This window comes from Equus caballus, chromosome 1 (assembly GCF_041296265.1).
Source record: "Equus caballus isolate H_3958 breed thoroughbred chromosome 1, TB-T2T, whole genome shotgun sequence".
NCBI classification, from domain to species: domain Eukaryota; kingdom Metazoa; phylum Chordata; class Mammalia; order Perissodactyla; family Equidae; genus Equus; species Equus caballus.
In genome coordinates this window covers 105,507,247-105,528,699 of record NC_091684.1, presented here as the reverse complement: position 1 = coordinate 105,528,699, position 21,453 = coordinate 105,507,247, and the positions used below count along the sequence as shown (strand labels likewise).

Here is a 21,453-nt window from a genome sequence, read left to right as displayed (position 1 = left end):
TTGCTGGGGCAGCCACATCTCAGTGGCTGCGCTGAGAGTCAGTCCACCATCCAAGGGAAACTCACCCAAGTCATGGGTCTGCCTGGAGCACCCGTGGACCAGCTTGCTGTCGAATCTTGGCCAGGGGCCTGGCCAACAGTGAGGCTGACTCAGAATTGTCTCCTGGTCACGGAAAAGCTTTCAAGCCTGTTGTGTTCCCAAACCTGATTCTTGCTACCAAGTGGACACTCCCATTTCTCCCTTCAGAGATTATTCCTGTTTATTATAAAATTGTTTTACAAAATTCTACAAATATGCTAGGTTTCCCGATTCCCCCCATATACATAAGACATTTCAACCACAACCCTGGTGCCACTGACCATTCTGTGACAAGCCTTGGCTGAACCCCAGAGCCAATGGCCCATCCACATAGGCTGGAGACCAGAACTGTCCTAAAACTCAAGCCACAAGACGGCAATTGGGTACCACAGCTTACAGGAAGTGACTGGTAGGAATCTGCATGTTTTAAAAAATGTTTTGAGTCCAGTTCCTTTGGGCTGTGGCCCACATTTGTTGACTAATTAGCGTGCAGATCAGGACTGACTGAGAGAGGCACAGACTGCCCCTCACGGAGGCGACCGGGCTGCCGCATGACTGGGCAGGCTCTGCATCCCCGCCAGGCCCTCGGCCCGGAGCCTAGAGCGGGTTTCTCCGGACATCGATCATCCCCGGGCTGGCTCTCCGCAGTTCGCGCCGGGGCTTGGGCAATGGCCCAAGGTTCCAGGGCAGCCCGCCCTCACCCATGGGGAGCACCCGCCCCGCCAGGGGTTCGGCCTCCCGTGGCCGCAGCTCCTCAGAGGAACCCTGCTCCTCGCCACCGCACAGGCTCGAGCGTCTCCACGTCAGCGGTAACGGTGCGTGGACCAAGTCCCGCATCTCCTCCCGGGCTCGGGGGGCGCCCTCAGTGAGGGGGCACTGCCAAAGCTCAGGTGCTGGGTGGAGCTCATCTTCACTTCCAGGCGGCTGTCTGTTCTCCAGGCACGGGGTCCTCTTCTCGCCACCTGTCACCGAGAAGAACAACATCCTTGTCAGAAAGGGAGGCAGCAGCTCCTTCCTGAAGTCCGAGCTTTCCAACGCCCAGTGCAACAAGCAACGTGTGAAGACCCAGCAAGAGCTGCCGTTAGGGTGGTTTTAAGCTTTCCCCAAAACAGGAATCAGCTGACGCTGCAAGGCAGGGGAGGCAGGCCTAGCTGGAGAACTGCAGATAACAATTACCCCTGCTCTGGCTCGCAGCACTCAAGCTACCGAGCTTCTGTTTCAGCTCCTGGTTTATCCACATGTGGCGGCCCAGCTCCCTCTCCAGAGCTTGGATCCTCGTCTCATACAGCCTCTTGCTGTCTGCTAACCCTTCACCAAAGTGGTCTGGGGGTGAAGGCGGAGAAGAGCATGTGAGGGCTGCGGGCAGGCAGCAGCCGCCGCAGCCTCGGGCGGGCCAGGGCCTGTGCGCGGGTCAGCAGGGGCGCCTCACCTCGACTCTGCTGCAGGAGGAGCTGGATGTTCTGCTCGTGCTCCTTCTGCTGGAGGGTCAGCTGGCGGTCCATCTCCAGGCGCTGCCGCTCCAGGGCCACCTCCAGCCAGTAGACCAGCCTCTGCTGCTCCTCGACCTGCATCTCCAGCTCCGAGAAGGCAACCTGCTGCTGGTGCTGCTCCTCTCGGAGCGTCACCACCTGTCCCAAGACCCCACCAGGCTCAGCCCCCAGCACTGGCTCCCTTCACCAAGCACTCCTCACCCGGGAACAACAGAAATCTGGCAAACTTGCCACCACCCCACCATGGCAGGTGTCTTAGGAAATAACGGGGGCTCCTGCCGAGGCTCGGCCTCAGACAGCTTCTCAACAGCGTTCTAGGTAGCGATTTCCAAATGAGAGCTGGCTCTCCAGATGAGTCGGATCTGCCATTCCTGCCTCAACCTCTGTCCCCAGGCACGCACTAAGCCACCAGGCAGAGCCTCCAGCTGCGGGGCTTCTTCGATGCCAGGATTTCTCAACCTGCACAGTTGACATTTGGGGCCAGATCATTCTTTGTCGGGCAGGGCTCTGTCCTGTGCATTGTAGGATGTTTGGCAGCATCCCTGGCCTCTACCCCTAACGTCATGACAATGAAAAGCATCTCCAGATATGGCCAAATGTCCCCTGGGTGGCAAAATCACTCCCTGCCGAGAACCACTGCTCTGGGCCAGGGCCGCCCTGAGAGGGCCAATCAGCCTGGGGCTTGGTTTCACGGAGTAAAGCAGGCCTTAAAGAGGAGAGTCGGAGGCAGCCCTGGAGACGGACGGGAGTTGTCCTGATCCTGTTCCCCATCTGAGAGGAAACAGTCCCTTCTAGAGCTGCCATCACACCTTCCCCACAGGCGTTCCAGATGGAGGCGGCAGGGGCTCCACGGCCAGTGACTCACCTTGTCAAAGTACTTGCAGAGCAGGGCCCTGGTCTCGGAGGACGAGAGGTAGCTGAGCTTGGCCATGAGGTTCATCTCACACTGGGACAGCAAGGAGGCCGAGGCCCGCAGCACCCGCTGGCGACACGTGATGGCCTCGTTCTTGTACTCGATGGCTGCGTCCAGGGCCTCGATGGCCTCATCCAGCTGGAATAGCGTCCGCTCCTCCTGCGAGTACGTGGCATGCATGAGGGGAAGCCTGGCTTCCTGCACTGCGGAACCCCCGTGCTCTGGACAACGAAGTCCAGGCAGACACACGACGGTCAGCACGTGGCCACAGCCGAGCCTGTAAGTGACCCCTCGTCATGAGCACATGGTCAGCACGTCAGGACAGGCGCCCCTGCCCACTGTGGCGGGAACAGGGAAGCCCCGTCACAGCCCCAGCCCAGGGGAGGCAGGGCTCTGCGAGGAGGCCGCTTGCTGAAGGGCACGGATGGCCTTTCGAGTGATCTACGCTCAGGAAACTCAAGAGTACCCTGCACCAAGAAGGCATGGCGGGACTTCCCAGAGGCCCAGTGGCTCTGCTGGGTCAGTCATCCCAACACGGGCTCTCCACTGCCCAGGGAGGGCAAACGTATGCGGCCACAGGTACACGAGGCGCTCCTGACCCTCATTCTACACCAGGAGCCGCGATGGGCAGGCACGTGGTGATGCTGCGCCGGACGAAGGAGCCAGGTTCCAGCTGGAAGGTGGTGGGAGGGCGGCGAGGCCGGGCCCGTCCAGCTCACTGCCCAGCCCCCACCCCCAGCTTTGTGGGCTCACACAGGAGGAACTCGTGTCCCAAAGGCCCAGTGCCTGACACAGAGCCAGAGCCAGGAGGCTGCAGAGCATGGACGGACAGACGGACGCCACGGGGCGTACCTCGGGCGACAGCAGGCTGCCCTGTCGCAGCTTGCCGTCGATCTCCAGGCGCTGCTTCAGCAGCGAGTCCTTCTCCTGGCGCAGAGTGTCGATCTCCCCACGGATCTGCTGCTGGCTCTGGGCGCTGCCCTGCCGCAGCTGCCCGCTCTTCTCCGAGAGCTCCTTCTCCAGGTGTTCCAGCCGACTGGACACGCGTACAATGTCCTCGTTGAGGGCCTGCGGACAGCACCGCCAGGGATCAGGGAAGGAGCGGGCTATCCCCACACGGGTGACAGAAATGGCCCAGCCCAGCCATGGGATGCGGAGGAGGCCGCAGGCCCTTCCCTCAAGGATCCTACGATCCAGGAGTGGTGTCAGCAGGGGGGGCCTGACTCAGTTCCACGGAAGCTCGGGGAGTGGGGGCTGATGGGACCGGAGCCCCTGTGGAGGGGCCCCCAGAGATGGCACAAGAGGAGGATACAGACGAGCAGAGGAAAAAGTACTCCTGACGAGGGGATGACATAGGCAAAGGCACAGCAGGGCGGTGGCCCATCACTGCGATGACTTGACTGGAGAGTCTGTGACGGGAATTATGGGAAACCAGTGGGCAAACCTCGAAGGCCCTTCCAGGATCTGAGGTGGGAGGAAGTGAGCGCTCTAAGGGCCAAGGGAAGTTACAGATGCTCCAGAAGCACCCTGACCCCTCCTGGACTTGAGGGCTCCGCCACGGCAGGAGGGGGTCTGGAACCCTGTGGACTCGAGCCTGAGCACCCGCTCTGGGAACAGGCTCTGGGTGGTGTGTTTGACACCCGCCCTGATCCTCATGGCAACACGATGATTCTGTTTGATGGAGGAGGGACTGTGGCTCAGAAGCTTCCTACTCACGAGGGAGCAAGAAAGCCAGGTGGAGCTGGCGGGGCCAGGTCCGTGAGCCCAGGTCTGCCTGCCTCTGGCGCCAGGGAAGACTCTCTCTTTGGCCATCCCACCTTCCTATACCTGCTGATCCTTGTTCTGCCTGTGCAGTCCCAGGGCAGGTGGCTAACGGGGGAAGTGAATCGTGGGATGGATACTTGGAGAGGTTCTTCTACCCACAGAGCAGAACCTGTGTCATCAACAGCCGAAGGCCCTAGAGTTCTTGATAGGATATAGCCCACTAGGACAGAGCTTGACCTGGTAGGAACTCACCTGGCAGGGTTATCACCTGGAAGGACCTCACTTGGCTAGACTTCACTTGGCAGGACCTCCCCTGGCAGGACCTCACCTGGCTAGACCGCAGGCGCTTGCTCTCCAGCCCTGTCTTCTCCTGCATCAGGGCCTCCTTCTTGGCCAAGATGGCCTCCCGCTTGTGGAGCTCCTCCCCCAGCTCCTCCAGCGCCCGCCGCTGCTGCAGGACCTTCTCCATCTCCTGGTCCAGCCACTTCTTCTGCTCCTCGATCTTCTGAGGGAAAGCGGGGGAGGCGGGGAGGAAACTCAGCTCACACCTCTGGCTGCGTGGGCCGCCACGCCAGCTCAGACGGGGAGAATGGTGTACCCACCAGCTGACCCCCAGGGGACCCCGGCAGCCGGCCAGGGCTGCCCCGCCAGGCTGTGGGTGCTCCTGGGGTGCAGGCTCAGCCCAGGCCCCACCTGCTGCTGCTCCAGGCTGACCACAGAGCCGTTGCTGCCGCTGCGCCGCTTCCTCTGGAACGCTGCAATCTCTTCCGTCTTGATCTTCAGGATCTTCTGCTGCTGCTCGTGCTTCAGCTCCAGCTCCTGGGGATGCACAGGGCGGGAAGCTCCGTGGGCAGGGCCGCTTGTGTGCCAGCGTCTTAGCAGAGCCCACGGCCCTGTGCAGCGTTAGCCAGCCTCAGCGCCCCCAAGGCTCGCTGGGAGCCAGCAACCGGAGGCAAACCCTCATCTGGCTCTGCCAGCTGCCAGTCACCTCATGCAGCTCATCCCACTGCATTCTCACTCTAGCCCTGAATCTCCTGACACTCCCCTCCTTTCCAGGTGAAAAAACAAGCTCAGAGAGGCCAAGTGACCTGCTTTATAAGGTCGCATGGCTGTGAGCAGCAGGACGGGGACAGAGCCCGCCTGGGCCCCCCCGGCTGTGCCCCAGCTTGGCCTCCCAGCCCGGACACAGGCGCGCCCCCGTGAGAGCCGACCTTGACGCGGTGCTGCCGCTTGTTCATCTCCGTCTCCAGGCGCCGCTTCTGCTCTGTCTCCTCGCGCAGCCGCCTCTGCAGCTGCCCCTGTTGCTGCCGCATGAGCTGCACGTTCCTCTCGAGCTCCTGCAGCCGCCTCTCGCTCTGCGCCGACAGTGACACCAGCCGCTCTGTCGCCTGCTTCTTCTCCTTCAGCACCTGGGACCAACACAGCCTCTGCTGGGCCACGCACACGGCTGCCTCGAGCCCAGCACAGTGCCTGGCGCTCCACAAGGGCGGGCAGGACCAAGGATGGGTGAGTGGATAGAGGGACAGACAGAAGGGAAAACAGGTGGGTGGATAATAGACAAATAATAACAACAAAAGACTAATAATGGGAGCTACTAGGACATTTACTATGTACCAGGAATTCTAACAAGTGTATTAAATGACCCTAACAATCCTCTGAAATGGTATGATGACTATTATCCCTACTTTACAGATTAGGAAACTGAGGCACAGAGAGGTTAGGAAACTTGACCAAGGACACACAGCTAGTAAATGGCAGAGCTGAGATTCAAACCCAAGTAGTCAGGCTCCAGAGGCCATGTTCTCAACCACTCTACTGATTTGTCTCTTGGACACCTGAACTGGGAAAAGAAGGAATGAATGATGGATGGACAGCTGCAAAGACAGACGGATAGAAGGGTGGGTGGACAGACAGATGGATGGGATCATATAAATGTCAAATATAGGATAGACAGAAAATGCAGGGATTGATACAAGGGAATAGAAAGACGAATGGATAGATGGATAAATGCACAGTTGGTCATGTCAGCTGATAAAACGATAAACGGATTAGACGGACTGATGGGTAGACAGACAGAGAGAAGACAGGATGGAGAGACAAGGGCACGGAAAGCTGGAAGGGCAGCCCAGTGGACAGGGCATGGCTGCATGAGGAAGGGCGGATTCTTTTGACACCCACCCCTCCCCTCTCATTGGTCCCCCGGATGGTCTTCAGGCAGGTTCCGCATCCCTGCCTCTGCTGTGTTCAAAGCTGAGCGGACCCTGGTGCTGCCAGCTTCTGCATAGGACCAGCCTCGCCCTTGGAGGCCAGAAGGGCATCAGCACCACCAGCCAGGGGTTCACAGGTTCCACAGTGAGCTTGGGCCCCAGAGCCCACAAGTCTTGAGCCCCGGGGTCCTGACACCGACCTGCACCTGGCTCTGGGCGGCAGCAACCCTCTTGCGGAACTCCTGCAGCTGGGACCGCTCGCCAGCGTCCTGGGGCTCCTTGCCCTCGAGCTCCCGCAGCTGCCTCTGGCCTTCGCTCAGCTCGGCCCGCACCCGCTCGGCCTCCTGCTCCAGCTCCCGGATGCGCTGGCTGTGCTGGCGGTTCAGGGCCTGGGCCGCCTTCCCTGGAAGGAAGGGGGCCGCATCAGCACAGGCAGCCCTCTCCCCACGAGGACCATCTGTGCCCTCTGCCAGGAGGTTCACCAGACCTCTGGCAGCCACGGACACCCACATGGGTTTTGCCAACCTCTGTACCACTAGTACCACAACTTCCTTCATATTTTTCTTTAAACCCACTCACTTTTTACATTAGCCTCATCCCCAGCAGTGACCCAGAGAAATTGTGGGTTAACTAGTTTTATTTTTACCTAATACAGGCTAAAATAAATACATAACTTGAGCCAGCATATAATTAAGCCTCTAGAACTAACTTCTACTTGCAGCAAGTATGGAGCACAGAGGAACAAGTGCAATGACAGCACAAGGAAGCAGACAGACAAAGCCAGGACACAGGGTGTGAAATGTTCCACAGGATGGCTGTGAGGAGGCGAGAGGAGGGGACTTCAGAGACCTCGCCAGCAACTACAACGCATGGAACAACTCTGCAGTGTGACTCAAGCAAATGGGCTCCACACAGACGTGGCAGAATAATCGCGGGCACGTGCAGACGTGCTGGGCATTGACGTGACATTAGTCCTGTGAGATGTGCTAATGGCATTTGTGTTAAAATGTCCAAAAAGAGGCAGAGTGAAAGGTATAGGGATGAAATGACATGATGCCTGGGGTTTGTTTCAAGATAATGTCAGCAATGAGAAAAGGGAGAGAGGAAACACAGGTGGGAGATCGGAGAAATGCTACATCTGGGTGAGGGGTGCACGGTGACCCACGGCACCAGTCTCCTTTCTTCTCATATCTTCTGCTCTCTGAACATTTTCATAATGCATATTATAGTAAATAAACTCCTATCACAATGAAAAGACTCAACTGGTCACCACCTAAAACCACCCTCTGCCCCTCCAACGTATCACCAGTGGCAGACGCAGGATGTGGAGACACAGAACCCAGAGATGCTGTGCCTAGCACAGTGCCTGGCAAGGCAGGCACTTGATAAATAATAATAATAGGTAACGCTTCCTGAGAGCTGCTCTAAGCACTTTTCCTGAATTGATTCGTTTCACCCTCACAACACCTCTATGACGCAGGTGCAGTCACCATGCCCATTTTGGAGGCGAGAAAACAGGCACAGGGGGTTATCCTACTTGCTCAAGGCCACACAGCTGGAAGAGGCTGAGGTGGGCTTCAATCCTGGGCCATCTGGCCCCTGCTCCTCACCACCCTCGGGTGGGGGGCCCGCCCCAGTGCCCGCCCCCTGACCTGTGCGGACCAGCTCGCCAATGAGCTCCTCCTTCATGCGGATGTTGATGGCCAGCTCCCGGATCTTCTGCTGGGCTTGGGCCAGCCGCCACTCAGAGGCCATGGCAGCGGGGCCCTGGCGCAGCCGAGCGTGGGCCTTGCTTCCAGCAACTGCTGTAACAGGCTGACTGTCAAGGCTGCTGCCTCAACTGACAGTGGGGCAGGCAGGGGAGGGGAGAGGCATGCCCTGCGTCCCACAGCCAGGGGTGATGTGTGGACTGCCCGGGGGGCCAGTGCAGGACCACGGAGGGAAGAAGGGTTCAGGGCCCTCTCTGCACCCAGCCAGCTCACCTCTGGACCCTGGAATAGCTGTGCCCAGCTCCTCAAGGTGAAGCTCTGAGCCCTTCCTGTCGGGCGGGCTCCCTGGGCGGGGTCCCCCCCTCTGGCTCCACCTGCTGATCCCGTTCCTGGAGGGCAGAGCAGGATCAGTGTAAGCCAGGGGGATCGGTCTGGCAGAACTCTGAGGCCAGGGGCCAAGCTTAGGGGACACAGGGCGGCTGGGGGCAGCAAGGGCCACCTTGGAGGCTGAGAACCAGGAGGCCTGGGCCCGCCCTTCAGCACGCCCACCCCGGCAAGAGCTCTTGGTTCAGAGCCCATAGCCCCGTCTGCTCTCCCCAAGGGGCCAACCAGGGCGATGCGGTGAAGGCACCCTGAGACCACAGCGGGATCCTCCTCCAGCCCCACCCGGGCCCTGAGCCCTTCCGTGTCAGGTTGGCGGCAGGTCCCACCCACCTGCGCAGGTGCAGGGTCCGCCGGGCCAGGTCCTCCTCCTCCTTCTCCTCCTCCTCCTCCGACGCAGCTGAAGAGCCACTTCCCAGCCTGTCTACCTCCGCCAGCACCTTGGCTCCAGCCTCCCTGCCATCTGTCACCTGCTGGGGGCAGGCCAGGGTTCCAGGACAGGAGGCCCCAGGGGACCCTCCATCAGCTCTGTCCCATTACTAGACCTTCGCTCCGACCTCTGCCCTGCCTGGCATGCCCTCTGCACACCTCCACCTCCTCGGACCCTTCCTGACCTTCAAGACCTAGCTCAGAGGACACCTCTGGGAGGCGCTCCACTCTCAGGCTGGAGAGAGCTCCCCTCCCACCACCCCGCTCTAGCTCCCACAGCACCTAGCACTCCTCAGGGGACAACCTGCCCTTTCCATCCTATATATGGCATCTGCACCCGGGTCTTATCATCCCACAGCTCTCTGCTGGAGTGGCAGTGCATAACAGACTTCTGCCAATGCACAGCCTCCCACCCTTAGGCCCTCAGGAATTCAGAGCTGAGAGAACCCAGAGCTTTCAGGCAGATGCAGGAGCAGCCCTTGTCCAAAAGGCCCCAAGTGACACAACAAGAAGCAGAAGACCAGGCTCAGGGAGAAGATCAGGGCTCATGGAAAAGTGAATTTTTAAAGAGAGGCATCCAGAGGAAGTGGCCTCAGAGATGATGAGCTCCCCATCTCTGGAGGTGTGCAAGCTTCCCATGTAGTGCTGGAAGCCAGAACCCCCTCTGAAACCTCCTCACTCCACGCAATCTCCAGCTATCCCAGTGTTGCCCAATGGCACCAGACCCTTCTGAGAGGCTCTACAGAGTCACCCATATCTTGGCCCTTCCTCTAGGGACACCAGGAAAGGGCATCTCACAGCTGGTCCCATGAAAGCATGGACTGAGGAGCACGTTCCCCAGCACGGCCCTGCTCCTGCCGGAGCCTGCCCAGTCCAACAGGCCCAGCACACACCCAGCCTCACCACCTCCTCACCTCTCCCCAATTCTCAGGGTCAACTTGATCTTCAGGAAGGCAGGCAGGGGGCACCATGCCCAGCACACGGGTGTGGGCACCCCCCAGGGGGGCGGTGTGAGGCCGGGGCACAAAGGACCCCGGAGGCAGGCCCTGCAGGAGCCCCGGGGCACCCCAGCCAGGCCGCACCAGCTCTAGCCGCAGCCGCAGCTCCGCCATCTCCTCCTGCTGCTCACGCAGGCGGTCGCTCTGCAAGACATGGTCCCGGTGCTGATGCACTGATGCGGGATGCAGATGTTGGACAGGGCGGGCAGGGATGCTGACAGACAGAAGTGCAGGAAACCAAACAGGTCCCCTTCAGAGAACAGCCTCCTTCAGAGGCTGCCCCGCCCTCTGGGGCTGAAACTGAGGAGGGCCAAATACCTCTGAGACCTCTTGCCCCCCTCACCCCCACCCCAGCTCAGGCTCAAGCTCTCACTCCACCGGCGCGACCTCTCTCCCCCTCCATGGCAACCACTGCCACCAGAGGACGCCAGGAGTAATACAGATCTACTTGCCTGGTGACCAAAGAACCCGGCTTCAGCGTCCCCTCGTGCTGCCCCTCCAGCCCCACCTCCCGTCCACGCGCATGACCATCCCGCACACCCAGCCGCACCATTCTGTTCCTCACCTCCACACTTTTGTTCGTATTGTACATCCCCCCACCTCTACCCACTCTGGCACAACCCCCGCTGGCTAACTTCCTCTCATCCTGGGAAACTCAGCTCAGTTCCACCTCCTCAAGGAAACCTCCCCCACCCTCTGGAAGGGGGCAGCCCCACCTGCAGTTTGTACTGCTCCATGGCGTCCTCCAGCGCGGCCAGAAAGTCTCGGTTCTCCTCCTCCAGCCGGGCCACCTGGCTCTGCAGGGCCAGCAGCTGCAGCGCCCCCTCATCTTCCTACGGGGCAGGGAGAGAGGCTTCAGGGTAGGAGCCGGCAGGACAAGCCTGCCCGTCGCGGGACGCCCTGGCGCTCCCTCTGCCCCGCCAGGGGTTCCCCTTGCTACTCTGCTGCAAGCCCTGCCTGCAGTGGGGGCTCCACACCCCACCTGGTCTGCGGGCCCCTCTGCAAGCCATTCGGGCCGTCTCTTACAATTATTAATCCTGTTTTTATTAGTAATAACACCACCATTATTATTAGGAACAACTTTCTGAGCTCTGACCAGTGTGCTGGGCACTCGTTACACCTCCAGCCCTCACACGTCCCCTGGAGGGAGACACCGATGTTCTCCCTATTTTACAGATAGACACTCCGAGGCTTGCTGAGGTTAAGGAAGGGGACCAAGGTCATCAAGTGCCTCAATCCCGAACGTGCTCTGCTAACGGGCAGGGGCACAGCTGGCCGGGTGAAGACCCTCTCCCCTGCCCTTTGCCCCCTTCCCGGGCCGCACCTGGCCCTTGGCCCCCTTGCGCGCGCCGGGCGCCTGCGCGGCCCGCTCCTCGGCCGAGGCGCTCTCGATGCCGCTGTCGGGCCCGGAGGCGGAGCTCAGGGCGCTGCGCTCGCCCTCGACGGCGCACAGCCAGTCGCGCACCTTGCGGGCGGCGGCGCCGGGCAGCCCAGGCTCGGCCTGCAGCTCGCGCAGGAGACTGTAGGCGGCGTCGGTGCGGGCCCGGTAGCGCGCGCACTCGGCGCCCAGGCGGGCGGCGGCCGCGGCGGAGGCGGCGGCGGGGCCCGGGCCGCGCCGGCCACGGTGGATGATGCGCGTCTCCGAGCGGTGTCGCGGCGGCCCCCGCGCGCCGGCCGCCGCCTCCTCGGGCGCGCGCTCGGCCTCGGGCCGCCAGTTGACGGTGGCGCGGTTGCGGATGTTCTGGGCGCGGCTGGCGTAATTGAGGGTGTTGAGGGTCTCGTCGAAGTCGGAGGAGGAGGGGCTGACGCAGGCGATCATCACCGTCTTGGCATTCCCCCCCAGCGAGTCTTTGAGGATGCTGAGGACGCCAGGCGAGGTGCGTCAGGGGTCGGTGGTCCTGACCCCGAATCGGGCTGATCCTCGGCCTAGTTCCCTGTGGCCAGATACCTTGGAGCACCCCAGAAGCCAGAGGGGGACCCATCCCCTACTCGCCTCCCCCAGCTCCACCCCAGAAGCCAAACAGGAGGCGTGACAGACAAGTGCGGCTCTGTGGACCCCTTCTCCCGAGGGCGGGCCATCAGGGGGGCTCACCGGGTGATCTTGGAGTCCCGATAGGGGATGTGGCTGCCGCGGCGCTGGGGGTCACCCAGGGCACTGATGACATTGCCCAGGGCCAGGAGGCTGCTGTTGATCTGGATGCTCTCCTTGAGCCGCTCGCCTGTGCTGCCTGTCTTGAGCACCCTCTCCGACCCCGCCAGGTCCACGAAGTGGAACTTGGAGAGGAGGAGCTGGCCCGCAGCGGGGCGGGGCAGGCGGCTGGGGGTGCGCCCCCGCTGCTCCAGGGTCACCGTGAAGACTGTGTGTGAGCGGCTGGAGAGGTGGTTGAGGTGTGTGGCGCCTGTGTGCCGCGCTGCGTTGCCCATTTCCAGGAGACTCAGCACCTCGTCCAGGCCCTCCACGTCCACTTCCTTCACCCCACACAGCACTGTGGGCACAGAAGGCCGATGGGCCCGGCAGGAGCAGCCTGAGACTGACCAGCCAGGAGAGCAGGCAGGGCTGGACGACCCTTCCCAGCTCCTCCCCACTCGGGGGTCCTTGCCGGGTGCCCAGGGTCCTGCCCATCCTGCTTTGGGATTGAGGGGCCCCAGCTTCCCCACGCCAACCTCGGTGCCTCTCACTCTGGGTACAGAAGTATTTCCCAGTTAGGTGGTACCCCACCCAGACAGGCAGCCACCCTCCAGCAGGGGAAGCCCCCTCAAGCCAGATGCCCCACTCCCCACCCGTGGAGGTCTCAGGATTTCCTCACCAACATTCCCACGGTCATCCTCCCGGAGCTGGATGTCACGGCTGGCGGTGCCCACCTCGAGCAGGTCTCGGAACTCCTCCTTGTACACTTCCAGGTAGGACACGTGCACGAGACAGTCAAGCAGGTCGTTCTCATCGATGAGCTTGAAGGCCTCGGCCATGGCCCGGGGGATGATGCCCTGCTCATCCTCATGGAGGGAGGCTGGGGAGACACCACGGGCCTCCTGCCGCCATGCCTTCAGCTGGACATGGCCCATGGCCCCACGGCCCCTGACTGCAGCTGGCGGATAGGGCTCCAGTGTGAAGGACAGGCTGGGCAGCTTGAGCTAGGCCATGCTCCAAGTGGTCAGGCAGAATTACAGAATTTCAGAGTTGGAAGCAACCTCTCATGGGTCAACCAGCCCCTTTCATGACGTAAGCATCCTCTCCACTACATCCCTCCCTGCCAGATCATCATGCCTTGGTTTGATTACTCCCCACGACAGGGGGCTCATTACTATAGTCTATGCTCCATTATCTAAAGGACCTCCTAAATCTATCTCAAGGTAGTAATAAGAGGATGTTCAGAGCAGCACTGTCCCTCATAACTTCAAAAAAATGCAAACATCCTCAGTGCTCGTCCTAAGAGCCAACAGGGGCTCTGGTTAAATGAAGCACCTTCTGTTCACAATGGAATGCCAGGCAGCCATAAAAAATTAGATTGAAGAATTAGAATATTAGCTTGAAGAAAAATTAGATTGAGGATTGAAGCGAAACGTTCGTGATGTATTGTTCAGAAAATAAAACAGGATACAAAAGAATGGGTACAATGTAATCCCATCTTTTTAAGTATAATAATTTTCACAGAGAAAGAAACTGTAACGCTAACAGAGTGAGTAGCTTCTGAAAGGCAGTTATCAAGTAAGTTTTATTTTGTGCTTGTGTTTTTCTCTGTTTTCCTTATTTTCCATAACAAACACGTACACAGTTATAATGTAAGAGAAAGCAGTTCATGCTATTTAAAAGGGGGCAGTTTCTTCAGTCGGCCCAAGCTCTCTCCCGAAACGTTGCACGAAGCCTCAGAGAAGCAGCCCTGCCCCTGTCTCTCCCAGGACAGTCCCCATGCCAACCACACCAGCTAGAACATGGATTGCTGACTCTCGGCAGCCATCCTGGCAACCTGCAGAGACAAGCTGACTTCCTGTGCCCTTTGTCCCCTGAGGTCCCCAGCGCCAGACAGCATGGCCCCATCTCTGTGGAGTTGAGAAGCCACTCACCTCCAGGGATCCCTCCTTCCTGCCCTGCCCAGCCCACTGACATGGCTGGTCCCACCCTGGGCTGCAGATCTGTTTAGGAAGCCTGCGCTCCCTCCCCCAGCATCCCCACCTTCACAGGGAATGGCAGCAAGAGGGCAGGGGCAGAAACACAGGAGATACTGAGGCCACTCGACACGAAAATGGGTCCCTTACCCACACTGGCCTCCCCCATGGTGTACGTCTTCCCAGAGCCTGTCTGACCGTAGGCAAAGACGGTGGCATTGAAACCCTCAAAGAAAGCCTCGAGAAGGGGCTGCACGCAGGCCTGGTACACTGCCTCCTGCCCGGCATCCTCGTCCAGCACCACATGGAAGCCAAAGTGTCGGTCTCGGCCCAGGGTGACGCGACCGTGCCCCGGCTCCACCCTCAGGCAGCTCTGGTGCCCGTGTAGCAGCTCCTTGGGCAGCAGCGGGCGGACTCGAAGGGCCACCCTCACCGGGGCCTCCTCGGCCCCTGGCAGCCTCTGGGCCTCCAGACCCATGTCAAGGGAGGGCTGCTCCCGGCCCTACGGAGAGAGGAAGACGCCCTGCCATCAGCACCTGTGCCCCGGGGCTGGACGCAGCCCGCAGGTGACGGGGAGCCAGGTCCTGCAGCTCTGGACCTTGGAGGGGTGCAGAGGAGAGTGGTCAAAGTTCAGAACATCCTCCACACCCCAGCCTGGTGCCCAACTGCCGCCGGGGCCATGATGCAGACCTACACAGTAACATTTCCGGGCTCCCATCACTGGCAAAATCAGGTCCTCACTCCTCCACTCGACACCCAAGGTCTCCTGTGTTCCAGCTGCACCCTTCCCCTGTGACCCCATCTCTTAGAAGACATACATACATACACACACACAGAGCTCTGCTCTGTGCCCCCACCACTGCTCGCACACACACAAACTCACTCACCCACACACACTCATTCATACACACACACCCGGGCCTGCTCCCAGCAGCCACTGACCACTCTGTTGCAATTGCCAGATTCCCCGCGGGTCTCCCCGACCTCCCAGACCGGGAGCTGGGGGCTGGGCCCCTCCTGCCCCCTCGTGCTTTACCTCCAGCGCCCAGCACAGGTCTGACGCTTACTAGCGGCCCAACAGTGAATAATCTTCACCCAAGGAACTGCGCCCCCCTCCTCTCATCGCAGTCCTCGGGGCTCCCTACCCCGGGGCCCTCAGCACTTATTTCTCACTCTTGAACTTCTCTCGGCACATGTAATGGTCCGTTCATTCGTTCGTTCATTCAGTCCCTGCTGGGTCCGGGCCCTGGGGACACAGTTCGCGCACCCCTCGCCCCGAGCTTTTTCAGGCCCGGGCGCCCCGGCTTCTCCGCGCCCTGCTGGGCCCCAGCGCTCCGCGCACCGAAGGCGCGCGCACAACTCCAGCGGTGCGGCCGGGCGCCCGGGTAGGGGATCGGGGACCGGAGGCAACGGACACGCAACAGGAGCTCCCGGAAAGTTTGGAGAAGGGATCACACATGCGGCCCGGACCCTCGCGGCGTCGGCCTCGCTCCTCCCGCCCAGACTCGGGATGCCAGCCTCAGGCCCCCGACTTAGGGGAGGTGGGGGGGCCTCCCGCCCGCCCAGGGAGGGGCCTCCAGGAGGCCGGTAAGCAAGGATGGGGGCTCCTCGTGCCCGGTCAGGGCTCCCAGGCGTGCCGGCTCCCCGTGACACCCGGCCCAGGCCAGCGCAGGGAGGGGGCGAGGGCGCGCCTCCCCCCACCCATCCCGGCTCGCGACCCCCACCCCCTCCCGGGCCCACACCCACCTGCTTGGGTGTCAGCGCAGCGCCCCCGCGCTGCAGTCAGGCTCGGAGCCCGGGCGCGGCGCGCTCCGATGCCGTCACTGAGACCCCCGCCCCCCCGAGACATCCCGCCCCTCACCCGCAACTCCGCCCGCCCGGGCGCGCGGGGGCGGAGGCGGGAGCCGGGCGGCGCCGCGGAGTCTGTCCGCAGACCCGGTGAGGCGGGACCGGGGGCGGGGCGATGCGGGGGCGGGGCCTCACCCGGGGGCGGGGCCACACGTCCGGGGACCCTAGCACCGCCCCGGGTCGCAATTCCAGCCGCAGGCTCGCCGAATTCTGGGGACCCTGCGACCACCAAGGCCGGCCTGGTTCTCCGAGCTGGAGATGCCCATTCGCTCATGGAGCCGGGCACCGAGGTTTGCTAATGCAAGTTGTAACGGGTGAGAAAACGAAAACCAGCTAGGAGAGCTTTTCACTCCGCAAGGGGAGGGTGGATTTTCCAACCCTGAAACTCTGGTTAACAGTGGACTAAAAGATAAGCTACTTCATTCATTCATTCTTTCATTCATTCAGGTGCAGACCTGCCCTCCTCCCGCCATCGCTACCCCTTTATCGCAGCCCTCCCCACGTCCCACCAAAGTTCTCCCTCCCCAGACCCGGCAAGCCTCCAGCCCCATTTTCTCATCTCATTTCACTGCCCCTTCTAAAGCTGAGAAGGATTCATCCCCCTTGAGATTTTTGAGGTCGGGATGGGGGCCTACTCCGTCTGCCCTCCACCCTGTGTGGCAGCGCCCTGGCTGCACCCTCTGGACTCACACCTGAAAAAGTCTTTGCTGTGCACTTTCTCTGCCCCAGACCAGGGGTGACCCAGGGGGTGACGAATAAAGCCACCAGGGAGCTCCTACTCAGACCTTCTAGCATGCCAGGCAGACAGCCTCACCCAGGGCAGGCCCTGACAAGGCCTGGCCCTACAGCTCTGGCTCATAAGCCCCCAGTGTGGAATGGGTATGGGATCCACTGCTTGACTGGTGGACTGCACTGCCCTCAGCCTCGGGTTCCTGGATGGACAGTGGCGTTCTCCCTAGGATGGCTGTCTTTTCATGGTGTCTTCACATGGCAGAAGGGATGAGCTAGCTCCCTGGGGTCTCTTTTATAAGGGCACTGATCCCAATCATGTGGGCTCCATTCTCATGACCTAATCACGACCGCAAGGCCACATCTTCAAATACTTCAATACATTGGGGGTTAGCATTTCAACATATGAATTCAGAGGGACACAAACATTCAGACTATAGCACTGTGATTTACAAGCACATATATATTATACACACGTATAATAAACACACTCTAACTTTTTCATCTTACCTACTAAACTGTGAGGTCCTCAAAGGGAGTGAGCCTATGTATCTCTATGTCTCTCTCCCTGGGCCCAAGACCTGGCATAGTCGCTCCGTAGAGATTTTTGGTAAAAGTTATTGAAGAAGGAAAAACTGTGTTTACATCAACAGAAAGATGGATGTGGATCACTGTGACTCATATTTTTATATTGGGGTGCTAAGTGACAGGGCGGTGCATAAAACGTATCTGGAGAATGAGGACGTGTCCTCGTGATGGCATCTCCTTGTGTTTTGGTGTCAAGGCCCCAAACTGAACACCAGACAGTTCTGTCCTGACCCGAGAGTCCCTTCTTCACTCGGCTCTGTTTCCCACTCTCAGTGTCAAACCACCCTCCCCCCCAAAATCAGCAGAAACTTCCATCTCCCCACACCAAAAAATACTCCCTCAGTTCTAAGATTCGCGCTTTCTCTCATTTTAACGTTTCTTAAATTGAGTTGCATCTGGCAGTCATTGCCAAGGGGAACCTGGCACTGGAAGAAGTGATATGGGGATGGCCACACAGCGGCTTAAGGAGTTGGGGTCTTCACCTCTGTGACCTCTGATGGACTGGTTGCATGGGGAGCACCATGCATGATTGCCTTTTAATGAAAATCTAGAAACATATTTGTCATTTAAAATGTCATTAGAAAAACTGAACTCGGATGTAGTGGCAAAATTTAGTTTATTATGTATACGGAAGATTGCCCATCACAGACAGACGATATAATTAAAGGCAGTAGAAACTGCCAAGTCTCTTCGGAGGGATCTGTGTTAGGAAACCGTCAGCCTCATGGAACAGAAACCACAGCTTGAAGTGGCTTGAACAATAAGGTCCTTTGTTTTCTCAGCTGACAGAGACCAGAGGGAGGAAGGCTGCTGGGACAGGTGGAGCTAATGGCAACGTGACAAAGGACTGGCTTTGCCATCTCTCCTCTCTGCTGTCACCTTCAACCATAACCCATGCAGAGGAGGAAGAGGGCACTGTGGCACGCGGCACTCTCTTTGGATCAAGGGAACTTTTCCTAGGAGCCCCCAGGTGGCTTTCCCTCCCATCCCAGGTACCACACGGCTTAGGCATGTCCACCCTGAATTAATGCCTGGCGACGGGGTGGAGTGGCTGTGACTGGCTTGGACTGTGCGCGTGAGATGAATATGCGTGGATGTTGGGAAGGGTGATGGTTAATTGTATGTCAAATTGTGTGGGCCATGGCACCCAGATATTTGGCCAGACAGTATTCTGGATCTCTCTGTGAGGGTGTTTTTGGATGAGATTAATGTATATATTGGTGACCTTTGAGTAAAGCAGATTGCCCTCCCCCATGTAGGTGGTCCTCATCCAACAGCTGAAGGCCTGAAGAGAACAAAAAGGCTGATCCTGCCCCAAATCAGAGAGACTTCCTGCCTGACTGTCTTTGAGCTGAGACTTCAGTTTTTTTCCTGCCTTCGGACTCAGACTGAAATATTGCCTGTCCCTGGGTCTCGAGCCTGCTGGCCTCTGGACTGGAACTATCCAATTGGCTCTCTTGGGTCTCAGGCCTTCCAGCTTGGATTAAATCTGGACTAGCTAATTCCTTGTAGTGAATATATGTGTATAGATTTATATACGTCCTTATTGGTTCTATTTCTCTGGAAACAGAGAAACTAATACAGGGTCCTACTAATGCTAATCCATAACGTCTGTTACCACATCCTAGAATTTTCAAAGCTAAGAGAGGCCGGTCAACTGAGCCACAGGTCATGAAGGACCATCATTCAGATGCCAAAAATCTATCTGTCAGAAGCTGCCAGAAGCTGTGACACTTCCTACACTATGTGTTTCAATTAAGGAGAAACCAAACATTCAAGCATTTGGGGAAAGTCGATGAAACCTCAGTGTTCTCTGACACGCTGTAGAAGTACACGGTTGGTCTGAAATATTCTGAAGCACTTGGAGTCCTGAGCCAGAAGGATAGGGAGCAGCTTGTCACCATAACGGTCGGAAAGATTCATTTAGACTCTGAATGTGAAGAAGCCAAAAACTAAACTTGGATCTTCATGTGTGTAAATGTAACAAAAAATAATGATTGATGAAAAATAATATTTAAGAGGAGGTGCAGTGATAATTACAATTATACTAATTAAGTTTAGAGAAAATAAAATTAAAACTTTTATGTTACAATACAATTTTTAAAGAATTTTGTAATGTGAAAGTTCACTGGAACTATCGATGTGAATTCATGACCTTGGAAAGAAATACCTTTTTCCAGCTCTCACTAGTGGATGTGCAGTGTTTTTCTATCTACCACTGATATTCTTGTGGAACAATCCAGTACGCATACCCTGGTGTCCAAAGTGTGGTCTCTATCGCTATTTCCCGTTAAAGGTTGCTGATTCCATGTGTTAGGTCAAGAACTGGAATAATTCTTTGTGGTCAGAAAGCTCAGATGCTATTCAAATGTCTATTGTAGGCCTGAAAGGACAAAGGCCTCAACTTAAAGGGGCGAAATTGTGACGATTTGAGCATCAAAAGAGCAAAGAATAATTATAGTTAGTTGAAACAAGTTGAGTCTGCAAACATTTCTTTTGTGCAATGTGATGAGCTGACTTTATAATTTATATGGAAAAGCAAAGAACCGGAAGTTGCAAAGACGCGCCTACAGAACGGCAATGTGGGGGGCCTGGCCCAACCAGATATGAAAACGTATTTTAAATATTGTGATGCAGACCATGTGTTCATGTCACAGGAATAGACACATAGACCACATTTGGAAGCTTGATCTATGACAGAGCTGAGCATGCAGATCCATCAGGGGAAGACAATTATTCTGTACATGAGGCAGAATCTGGTCCCTTAGCCCCACCCAGATGCCAGAAAACATCTTTCAGGCGTCAGACAGTGACAGGTCAGAAGCTTCCAGCTGACTCCCAAGAGGAACTCTTAACCTGCCCACAGTATACAATTCAATTAGGGAGAAAGTAAAAATTCGAGAATTTAGGAAATGTGTATAGGACAATCAGTTATGCAAATGGAAGAAAAAATTCAGATTCCTACTTAAACCATACATAAAAGTTAATTAAATGTAAAGAGCAAAACTATGAAAATATTCAAAGGAAATATAGGGGAATATCTTCATGACTTTGTGGTAGGGAAGAGTTTTTAAAGCATCACTCCAAATTGCAAAATAAAAAGGAAAAGAATTATAATTTTGACTAAATTAAAATGAAGAACTTTTGTTCATTGAAAGAAACCATAAAGAAAATGGAAGGACAAGCCACAAACTGGAATAAGATATTTGTGACACTTATAGCTGAAAAAGGGTTATATCCAGAAAATACAAAAATATCTAAAAATCAACAAGAAAAAGAAAAACTACTGGTAGAAAATTCCTCAAAAGTTTTGACAGAGACTTCACAGAAGGGGAAATACAAATACAGAATTCAATAAGCATAATAAACAATGGTCAGTATCACTGCTAATCAGGGAATGAAATCCACAACGAGATACCATTTTATAAACTTCAGATTTGCAAAAATGATAAAACTAGACAATATCAAGTATTGGTGAGAAGGCTGAGTAAGAGGACACTTACATACTTACAGTGAGAATGTGAATCAGAACAACCAACACTGGGGGACAATTTGGCAGTATCTAGTTAACGATACACACACTTTATGACTTAGCAATCCCACTCTTGATCATATGCCCTAAGAAACACATAGGAATGTTCACCACCCAAAGTACGTCATAGTAAAAATATGGAAACAACGCAAATGTCTATTGACTGGAGAGTGGTGTGGCAGAGACTGTAGGTTGCCCCCCACCACCAGGATCCACTTCCCCTCCTTTTATGACCTCTGACTTTTAGCCACTCTCAGTAAAGACTGTATTTCCCAATCTCCTTTTCAGCTAGATGTGGCCATGTGACTAAGTTTTGTCCAGTAAATTATAAGCAGAGTGGCATGTTTAATTTCTCCTAAGCCCTTGATCTTTTCTGGGGCTGGAACATGGAGTTGATGGCTGGGGTTGGAGCAGCCATCTTGGCCTATGAGATGACTTTAGGAAAGGAAATCACTCACAGCAGAATAAAAGAAAAGGCCTGGATCCCGTCACTGCGGAGTGCCATCCCAGCTCTGGACCCCTCCTCTCTGGGCTTTTACATGAGAGAGAAATAAACTTCTATCATCTTTAAACTACTGTGTGCTAGTTTGTATTGTTGTTCAGCAAATATTTGCTTCTGTCTCCCTTCCCCTTTCCCACTGATGTGACTTGGCCATAGGACACATTTCGTCCAATGGAATGTG

At 56.9% G+C, this 21,453-nt stretch overlaps 1 protein-coding gene across 10 annotated transcripts; it reads right to left on the bottom strand.

Moving 5' to 3' along the window:
* Positions 1-233: 233 nt before the first annotated feature.
* On the bottom strand, positions 234-18,528 carry KIF7 (kinesin family member 7). 10 transcript variants are annotated; one of them, XM_023650056.2, is made up of 19 exons: positions 15,820-16,038; positions 14,224-14,575; positions 12,777-12,977; positions 12,062-12,455; positions 11,294-11,828; positions 10,686-10,802; positions 9,886-10,113; positions 8,876-9,015; positions 8,435-8,550; positions 8,105-8,257; positions 6,653-6,855; positions 5,457-5,654; positions 4,939-5,064; positions 4,574-4,750; positions 3,334-3,549; positions 2,434-2,640; positions 1,508-1,706; positions 1,255-1,401; positions 234-1,040 (listed from the first exon to the last, which is right to left on the bottom strand). In XM_023650056.2, exons 2-19 carry the CDS (start codon positions 14,549-14,551, stop codon positions 676-678), a joined length of 4,050 nt encoding a protein of 1,349 aa, XP_023505824.1. In that variant the 5' UTR covers positions 14,552-14,575; positions 15,820-16,038; the 3' UTR covers positions 234-675. The 10 variants fall into 10 exon arrangements, with proteins under 10 accessions (XP_023505824.1, XP_023505833.1, XP_070122704.1 ...); XM_023650065.2 differs by having other exon boundaries at positions 4,574-4,747; XM_070266603.1 differs by lacking the exon at positions 15,820-16,038 and adding an exon at positions 15,110-15,130.
* Positions 18,529-21,453: the final 2,925 nt, after the last annotated feature.

Coding starts and splice junctions, on each gene's coding strand:
- KIF7 (XM_070266559.1), bottom strand. CDS start 16,195: ATGAGCGAATGGGCATCTCCAGCTCGGAGAACCAGGCCGGCCTTGGTG. Junction 11,829..12,061: donor CGGGACTCCAAGATCACCCG/GTGAGCCCCCCT, acceptor TGGCGTCCTCAG/CATCCTCAAAGACTCGCTGG. Junction 10,803..11,293: donor GCAAGGGGGCCAAGGGCCAG/GTGCGGCCCGGG, acceptor CCTGCCCCGTAG/GAAGATGAGGGGGCGCTGCA.